The sequence below is a fragment of the Triticum urartu genome, chromosome 3A (assembly GCF_056163025.1).
Source record: "Triticum urartu cultivar PI428250 chromosome 3A, HENAU_Tu73, whole genome shotgun sequence".
Classification (NCBI taxonomy): Eukaryota; Viridiplantae; Streptophyta; class Magnoliopsida; order Poales; family Poaceae; genus Triticum; species Triticum urartu.
Genome location: NC_141875.1, coordinates 35,630,392 through 35,640,349, shown reverse-complemented (window position 1 = coordinate 35,640,349; position 9,958 = coordinate 35,630,392). Strand labels below are relative to the sequence as shown.

Genomic DNA, 9,958 nt, shown 5'->3' with positions numbered 1-9,958 from the left:
AGCATAAAACAATATAGACCCTGACTCTCCATTATGGAGAATGGAGATCATCCTGTCTCCAATTCTTGCGCTTCGCTTACTTTTGCTTCCAAGAACCTCCTTACGACTTTACATACATTTTTTTCGTTGTTTGATTAGCATGTCTCCACTTCCTTTAGAAATCCGGTATGGACAGTTCAGATTCGTAGGATGACCTGGATATATGTTCAAAACATCAAGGTGACCATTCTGATACATCAAATGAGGCACACAATCCATCGGGATTCTCTGTTGAAAAATATAGTAATAACTTCATAGTTAGCAATGATGTACTAGTATTAGAAGTATGCAAAAGATGCGCAGATGTCGTAATAGTAAAAAATCTTACTAGGGTATCTCCACGGTAGTTACCGTGGTTCAACACGTGCACTAGTGGCACGTATTGACCATAATGTTGAGGAGTTTGATTATAGATATTGTAATTCTCAATATCAGTAGAAAATGCGATCAGATGATTTTTCTCCTGATAAGTTAATTCGGAGCCATCGGTGTAGTGGGTTTTGTCTACCATCTTCCGCACATTCATTGAAGAATGAAAATAAGCTATTAATTATTTTGAAATAAACAATATAAATTAGTTAATAACTATGTTAGAGAAACTCACATAGTGGTAGAATTGGAGGCATATCAACAAGGAGCCAAATGTCCATATTGTCTTGCTCGATTTCAGGATCACCAAGATCCATGGTGACAAGCATATCATCATGAAAACCATACATCTTGCAAAGTGCTTCCCATTTTTTGCAACCAAAATGGGTTACGCTCTCAGAATTGTATAGTTTTACTTTGAAATCCATACCATGATGGGTCCTTAGGTGAATTTTCTTTGTTTCCATCCTTTCATGGTCTTCAAAACCCATCCTTTCCAAGACATAGTGTCTTCATGGCATGGGATAAGCTAGTCGAATTGTAAAAGATGAAAATTACACGTTGAAATAGTTGAAGTCGTGCTTAATTACGAAAAAACACTTGTCGTCGTTGCATACCATTTCAACATCGAAGGTCTCCTCGAGCTTAATGCTGAAGCATCGATCTTCGTCTAGGTGAAGCATGTCGCACAGACCTTGATCGTCGTGGCACCAGTCGCACTCCCTCGGGAGACTTTCATCGTCCGAGTACGACATTTCCTATGTTTGTAATTCAAATATTAAACTTTTACAATTAATCAAATGCATACACCTTGCATAATGCTTTCCAATTTTAGCATTCAAAGTAGGAGTAGTTTTACAATTTGAGCATTCAATAAGCAAAATCAAATCGTAAAATAAAGTAGTATTCAAATTAGCATGCATTCAATTATAAGCAAAACTACATCATCTCTTACGTCTATACATCGTCGAATATTATCACTAATACACCTTGAATACTATCATACATATAGCATCGCTAATACAACTAGAACCATAGCGCACGACGGGTATAGGTGCGGGCGGTGGACACCCAAAGAGAAGGAACCATCACAGGATCATAGCTCCAGTGAGATCCCTGAAGAACCTGCCAGGTATTGTCAAACCTTCCCTCCAACGCAACCATGTAGCAACTGACATGCTCGTCCTCCTCGCTAACAGGGCGACGTACCACCTACATGGTGTCCGGAAGCCTCGACACCGTCATTGGCCCATGCGACCACCACCAAACAAGGATCGGGTCAACAACGGGCTGGCTCCACACCAACCTACGCCCCCCGGAAGGTAACACCTCCCAATACTAGCCCGGCGGAGCGCAGTCCCGGACATGGCCCCTCTGATCAAGCTAGCCTCTACCGCCGAGTCGATGACGAGGATGCAGGAATAATTGCTTGAACTAAAAAATAAACTAGTTCTATTAATTTTCTTGCTAAAAATAAAATACTACTATAGTAAAATGAAGTAGTTTTATTAAATCAACTAATTCAACTACTAAGCACTTCCTATAAATAAAATAAAGTAGTACTTACTAAAAATAAACTACTTCTATAGTAAAATAAAGTAGTTTTATTAAATCAACTACTTCAACTACTAATCACTTACTATAAATAAAATAAATTAGTTCTTACTAAAAATAAACTACTTCTATAGTAAAATAAAGTAGTTATATTAAATCAACTAGTTCAACTACTAAGCACTTACTATAAATAAAATAAAGTAGTACTTACTAAAAATAGAGGAGAAGAAGAAAGGAATAGAGGAGAAGATCGAAGAAAAAAAAGAAAAAAAGGAGAAGAAGAAAGGAATAGAGTCTTTTCCTTTATTCCTTTCTTCTTCTCCTCTTTTTTCTTCTTTTTCCTCTTCTTATTTTTTTCTCCACTTCTTCCTCTCCTCTTCTTCTCCTTCTTCTTCTCCTTCTTCCTCTTCTTATTTTCCTTTTTCCTCTCCTTCTTTTTCTTCTTCTTCCTTCTTCCTTCTTCCTCTTTTCTTCCTTTTCATTATTTTACTTTTTCCTCTCCGATCCACTAACCTAGAATCTACTATCCTAAAATGCATTAACAGTAGAACTAATAACCTAAAATGCACTAAATCAACTAACCTTAAATGTATATTTTGCAACACAATTCTTTTCTAAATATGCACACATATATATAAACATATACATAAACTGACAAAAAATCTATGAATAAAAAAATCATAGATCAATGCATACATATCCATGGATCATACATACATCTGCATATATATACATATACATACAACATCCATATATACATACATCAATGAACAAAGAAGTGTATGAAAAAAAGCAGCAGAGAGCAGGCTGGGGCGGCGGCGGCGCGCGGCAAAGCAGAGCAGGCTGGGGCGGTGGCGGCGGTGGCGGCGGCGCACGGCAAGCAGAGCAGGTAGGGGCAGCGGCGCAGGGGAAGGGCGGGCTCACTGGTCCGCGACGATGAGGTGCGACAGAGGGTGGCGACGACGAGGTCGGGGCAGAGGGCGTCCACGGCGAGGTCCGGGCAGAGGGCGGCCACGAGGAGACCGGAGCAGAGGACGTCAACGCGCGAGGTCGGGGCAGAGGGCGGCGCGGGACGGTGTCGGAGGCAGGGGCGACGACGGCGACGGCGAGGCAGAGGGGCAGCCTGGCGGCATCGTCGGGGTAGGGAAGACGAACTGAATGAAAATTTTCACAAGTGCTGCTTATATAGACGAAGCATTGGTCCCGGTTTGTGACACCAACCGGGACCAATGCCCCATTTAGTCCCGGCTGGTGCCACCAACCGGGACCAAAGGTCTCTTTTCAGCAGCCCAAAGGGCGGGAAGCATAGACCTTTTGGTCCCGGTTGGGGGCACCAACCGGGACTAAATGGGGGCATTGATCCCGGTTGGTGGCACGACCTGGGACCAAAGGTAGGTATTGGTCCCGGTTGGTGCCACCAACCGGGACGAAAGGGTGGTGCTGCTTTTGCGGCCAAAACTTTAGTCCAACCTCGCTAGTTGAGAGGGGCTCGGAGTGGTTTATAAGCCCCACTCCCACTGCCCTCTCGAGCTCCTCTGAAATGCAGGCTTACTGGGCCAAATCACACACTATGCTGCATGTGGGCCTACTGGGCCTTCTGCGGGCCTGAATCCTGGCCCATGCTGGGTTTCTAGTCGTATTCAGGTCGTGGTGGCCCACTAGGTGGCTTTTTTTGTCTTATTTATTTTTGCATTATTTATTTTATTTTGTTTCTACTTACAACAAAATACTTACTGTTGCTATTTTTATTTGTTTTATTAAGGTTTATATTGTTTTATTTTTTCTAATTATTTATTAAAGTTTATTTTGTTTCTACTTATTTATTTTATTTTGTTTCTACTTATTTATTTTATTTTATGCTTTTTTATTAATTTTATGAAAATTCATTTTGCTTATAATGTTTTGAGCACAAAATACTTTGATAATTTTAGTTGCATAAATTTTATATAATTTTAGTTTCAATAATAGTAGAGGTTTATAAAAGCTTTCAGTTGATTCCTTTTGCTATTAGAGTTTCATTAAAGTTTTCTTGTTCATTCTTTTTTCTATTAGAGTTTCATTAAAGTTTTCTAGTTCATTCTTTTAGTTTATTATTTTTGCTATTAGAGTTTCATAAAAGTTTTCCAGATCATTCTTTTTTATATTAGTTCATTATTTGAGCTAAATGACTAAAAAATTGAAAAGCACTTCATATGAACTTTGAATGGGTTGAAAATTGGCATGGTATCATCATTTCACCCACGTAGCATGTGCTAAAAGTTGAGAGGGTTACAGCAAAAATTGGATGCACTTCATGTACAAAATGGATAATCTCTTTCAAAGTATCAGGGTTTCGGATGAAAGCTCATTTGTTACAAAGGGATTTCATTTTTTGAACTTTTTTGAACTCCAGACTTTTTGTGTGTTCAAAATGCACCATTCAAAGCCACATCATCAATTTTCAATCCTTTCTGACTTCATTTATTATTTTTCATGCATTTACTGATTTTTTTGAGCTATAGGACCCTGAAAATGAAAAGCACTACAAATGAACTCTGAAAAGGTTGAAAGTTGGCATGGTAGCATCATTTCACCCATATAGCATGTGCTAAAAAGTTGAGAGGGCTACGGTAAAAACTGGATGCACTTCGTGTACAAAACGGACAATCAGGTTTTCGGACGAAAACTACACATAGCTCCGTGCAGTCTACACATAGCTCTCTTATATTTTTAATAACTTATTACAACTCCGGACTTCTTATGTGTTCAAAATGCAACATTCGAGATATCACGGTTTCATACGGAAACTTGTCTGTTACAACAGGCATTTCAAATGAACTACGAAAAGGTTGAAAGTTGGCATGGTATCATCATAATAGTTGTGGAGAGAAAGTCTTCACTTATTTCGATTGTGTCCTTTGCTTATTGTGCCGTAACCATGGATAATCTTCATCGTTTATCAGGATGCTTGGGTCAACCTTGACTTTGAAGGGAGGAATTTCATGAAACTTTTCATAATCTTCGGACATGTCTGTCTTGCCCTCCACTCCCACGATGTCCCTTTTTCCTGAAAGAACTATGTGGCGCTTTGGCTCATCTTATGATGTATTTGCTTCCTTATCTTTTTTTTCTTGGTTTGGTAGACATGTTCTTCACATAGATAACCTGTGCCACATCGTTGGCTAGGACGAACGGTTCGTCACTGTACCCAAGATTGTTCAGATCCACTGTTGTCATTCTGTACTGTGGGTCTACCGGTACCCCCCCTCCTGATAGATTGACCCATTTGCACTTAAACAAAGGGACCTTAAAATCATGTACGTAGTCAAGTTCCCATATGTCCACTATGTAACCATAATATGTGTCCTTTCCCCTCTCGGTTGCTACATCAAAGCGGACACCGTTGCTTTGGTTGGTGCTCTTTTGATCTTGGGCGATCATGTAAAATGTATTCCCATTTATCTCGTATCCTTTGTAAGTCAATACAGTCGAAGATGGTCCCCTGGACAACGAGTACAGCTCATCACAAACAGTGTTGTCACCTTTGAGACGTGTTTCCAACCAACTGCTGAAAGTCCTGATGTGTTCACATGTAATCCAGTCGTCGCACTGCTCCGGGTGTTTGGAGCACAGACTGTTCTTGTGTTCATCGACATACAGGGTCACCAAGGTAGAGTTCTGTAGGACTGTGTAGTGTGTTTGAGACCAAGAATGCCCGTCCCTGCATATTATTGAGTCCCCTCCAAGTGTGCCATTTCCAGTCATTCTCCCCTCATACCGTGATTTAGGGAGACCTATCTTCTTAAGGACAGGAATGAAGTCAACACAAAACCCAATGACATCCTCTGTTTGATGGCCCATGGAGGTGCTTCCTTCTGGCCAAGCGCGGTTATGGACATATTTCTTTAGGACTCCCATGAACCTCTCAAAGGGGAACATATTGTGTATAAATACGGGCCTCAGAATGACAATCTCGTCGACTAGATGAACTAGGATGTGCGTCATGATATCTAATAAGGATGGTGGGAACACCAGCTCGAAACTAACAAGACATTGCGCCACATCACTCCTTAGTCTTGGTATGATTTCTGGATCGATCACCTTCTAAGAGATTGCATTGAGGAATGCACATAGCTTCACAATGGCTAATCGGACGTTTTCCGGTAGAAGCCCCCTCAATGCAACCGGAAGCAGTTGCATCATAATCATGTGGCAGTCATGAGACTTTAGGTTCTGAAACTTTTTCTCTAGCATATTTATTATTCCCTTTATATTTGAGCCGGTCGGGACCTTCATACTGAGCAGGCATTCAAAGAAGATTTCCTTCTCTTCTTTGGTAAGAGCGTAGCTGGCAGGACCTTCATACTGCTTTGGATATGCATGCCATCTTTTTCGTGCAAACCTTGCAGGTCCTCCCGTGCCTCAGGTGTATCTTTTGTCTTCCCATACACGCCCAAGAAGCCTAGCAGGTTCACACAAAGGTTCTTCGTCACGTGCATCATGTCGATTGAAGAGCGGACCTCTAGGACTTTCCAGTAGGGTAGGTCCCAAAATATAGATTTCTTCTTCCACATGGGTGCGCGTCCCTCAGCGTCATTCAGAACGGCTAGTCCGCTGGGACCCTTTCCAAAGATTACGTGTAAATTATTGACCATAGCAAGTACGTGATCACCAGTACGCATGGCGGGCTTCTTCTGGTGATCTGCATCGCCTTTGAAATGCTTGCCTTTCTTTCGACATTGATGGTTGCTCAAAAGAAATCGACGATGGCCCAGGTACACATTCTTCCTGCATTTGTCCAGGTATATACTTTCGGTGTCAGCTAAACAGTGCGTGCATGCGTGGTATCCCTTGTTTGTCTGTCCTAAAAGGTTACTGAGAGCGGGCCAATCGTTGATGGTTACAAACAGCAACGTGTGCAGGTTAAATTCCTCTTGTTTGTGCTCATCCCACACACGTACACCGTTTCCATTCCACAGCTGTAAAAGTTCTTCAACTAATGGCCTTAGGTACACATCAATGTCCTTGCCGGGTTGCTTAGGGCCTTGGATGAGAATTGGCATCATAATGAACTTCCGCTTCATGCACATCCAAGGAGGAAGGTTATACATGTTAGGAAATATGCAACTTGTATTTCCAGGAGGCCATAATCCAGTATATATACATGTATGGGTGTGGAATATATGCAGGAAACCCCTTATACAATAGGGTAAATATGAAAGGTTACATGGCTATATATATACTATAACACCCCCCTCAAACTCATGGTGGATTAACAACACTGAGTTTGTAGAGATAGAAGCCATGCTGCGCTCTAATCTGGGCCTTCGTCAGAAAATCCACCAACTGTAACACGGAAGGCACATACTGAAGAGCAATAACCTGATCCTGCACACCAGCGCGCACATAGAAAGCATCAACACCAATATGCTTGGTGAGCTCATGCTTCACAGGATCGCGCGCAATGCTGATAGCACCTGTACTGCCAGACAAGAGCAGAGTAGGTGTAGTAACAAAAACACCAAAATCCTGAAGTAACCACCATAACCAAGTCACCTCTACCATCAAAAGAGCCATAGCTCGTAACTCAGCCTCTGCACTCGAACGGGAAACCGCAGTCTGTTTCTTCGTCTTCCAGGCAATGAGAGAACCACCAAGAAAAACACAGTAAGCAGAAAGTGAATGGCGATCGGAGGGATCACTAGGCCACGTAGCATACGAATAGGCCTGAAGCTGTAGAGAACTGGAGCGAGGAAAGAATAGACAGTGAGAGATCGTGCCCCGAAGGTATCAGAGAACACGAAGGAGGTGACTATAGTGAACCGAAGTGGGAGCAGAGACAAACTGACTCAGAATATGAAACGGATAAGAGATATCCGGACGAGTGATAGCTAGATAGACAAGACTCCCAACAAGATGAAGATAACGTGTCGAGTCAGGCAAAGGGGTCACCATCAGTATGACGAAGGTGAACATTGAGCTCCATGGGAGTCTCAACGATGCGCTCATCGGTAAGAGCAGCACGAGCAAGAAGATCCTGTATATACTTTTCCTGGGATATAAAAAAGCCATCAAAGGTAGAAGAGACTTCAATCCCAAGAAAGTAGCGAAGAGGTCCAAGATCGGACATAAGAATCTGCTCACTAAGACGGGCATTTACAAAGGCAATATACTCGGGATAGTCACCAGTGATGACCATGTCATCAACATAGAGAAGAAGTAGAGTTTGACCACGAGAAGAAAGGTGGACAAATAATGCTGGATCATGACCACTCGCTGAAAAAACAGCGGCAGTTACCACAGAGGCAAAACGCTCAAACCAGGCGCGGGGGGCTTGCTTAAGGCCATAGAGAGACCGACGAAGGCAACATACCATGCCATCAGGAACATAATACCCAGGTGGTGGCTGCATGTAAACCTCCTCACGCAGCTCACCGTTAAGAAAGGCATTCTGAACATCAAGCTGAGATACAGACCACTGGCGTGCAGAGGCCACAACAAGAATTGTACGAATAGTGGTCATATGGGCCACAAGAGCAAAAGTCTCGTCGTAATCACGACCATGCTCCTGATGAAAACCACGAGCCACAAGACGAGCTTTGTAACGCTCAACAAAACCATCAGAGCGAGTCTTAACCTTAATAGACCCACTTACAAGTGATGGGACGGACACCTGGAGGAAGAGAAACAAGATCCCATGTACCAGTGCGTTCAAGAGCAGCAATCTCCTCTGCCATCGCGAACTACCATTCAGGATGGACAACAGCCTCACGATAAGAAGTCGGCTCAAGAACAGTAGCACCAGTAGTTGAAAAACCAAGGCGATCAACAGGCGGAAGCGGACGAAGACGCAAGCCATAGGTAGGCTGAGACGAGGAGGACGACACATCAGCAGACGCGTCCACATTACATGAGTGACGAGTGTAATGCTGAGGAAAAGATGGAAGAATACGAGGAGAAGTAGCCAAGGTAGAATCAGGAGGTGGAGACGAAGAAATCACCGGGGATGAAGGTGCAGAATCCGGTGACATGCGAGGTGAGGAAACCGTGGGAGATTGTGGCGGCAAATCGACAAGATGTGGAGAAGTAGAGTGAACAGGACGGAAAGACAAGGGCTCAACTAGGGTGATAGGTGTGTCGGGAAAATTGAGGAAAGAGATATCCTCCACTGAAAAGGTCGAGGAAGATGGACGCGGGTAGAAGGGACGAGACTCATCAAAGTCACATCCTGAGAAATATGCATCCGACGACCGATAGAATCCCAACAACGATAGCCCTTATGCTCATCACTAAAGCCTAAGAAAACACACTCAACAGACTGAGCGGTCAGTTTGGTGCGTTCGCGAGGGGCAAGAAGAACATAGCAAACACAACCAAACAAGCGAAGCATCGAATAATCAGGAGAACGATCAAAGAGATGCTCAAAAGGAACACCACCCTGGAGAGCAGCAGGCGGCTGAAGGTTGATGAGATAGGTGGAGGTGAAGATAGCCTCGGCCAAAAAATGAGGTGGAAGAGAAGAGGCGATCATCAACGCACGAGCCGCCTCAAGAAGGTGGCGATGCTTTCGCTCAGCCACGCCATTCTGAGCATGAGCACCAGGACAAGAGAACCGAGGAAGAGTGCCCTGCTCAGCAAGAACGCCACGCAACATCTTGGAAATATATTTGCCAGCGGAGTCAGCACGGAACACAAGAATAGGCGAAGAGAACTGAGTGTGAACCATGGCAGCAAAACACTTATACATGGAGAGAACCTCACTGCGAGAAGTCATAAAATAAAGCCAAGTGCAACGAGAGAAATGATCTATAAAAATAATATAGTATCAATGGCCCCCTTTCGAAGCGAATGGAGCTGGACCCCATACATCAGAATGGACTAAATCAAAAGGACGTTGAGACACCGGCTCACTAGTAGGATAAGGTAACTGAATCTGTTTTCCTAGTCTATAACCCTGACACTCTAAAGAGACATCTCCTGAGACAGACCCCAGAAGACCTCGACGAACTAATGATGA

General features: G+C 43.1%; 1 protein-coding gene across 1 annotated transcript; it reads right to left on the bottom strand.

Moving 5' to 3' along the window:
- Window positions 1-2,725: 2,725 nt before the first annotated feature.
- Window positions 2,726-9,667, bottom strand: LOC147978241 (uncharacterized). Its single transcript, XM_087514685.1, has 5 exons — window positions 9,311-9,667; window positions 8,315-8,614; window positions 7,916-7,993; window positions 7,324-7,470; window positions 2,726-3,085 (listed from the first exon to the last, which is right to left on the bottom strand). Exons 1-5 carry the CDS (start codon window positions 9,665-9,667, stop codon window positions 2,726-2,728), a joined length of 1,242 nt encoding a protein of 413 aa, XP_087370811.1.
- Window positions 9,668-9,958: the final 291 nt, after the last annotated feature.

Bases quoted from the DNA above. Each gene is read 5' to 3' on its own strand.
- LOC147978241 (XM_087514685.1), bottom strand. From the start codon at position 9,667: ATGGTTCACACTCAGTTCTCTTCGCCTATTCTTGTGTTCCGTGCTGAC. The intron at 8,615-9,310 runs GTTTGCTATGTT...CTCTTCCTCCAG, and splicing joins TGCTTCGCTTGTTTGGTTGT to GTGTCCGTCCCATCACTTGT. The intron at 7,471-7,915 runs GTTCACCTTCGT...TGGTTACTTCAG, and splicing joins AGACTCCCATGGAGCTCAAT to GATTTTGGTGTTTTTGTTAC.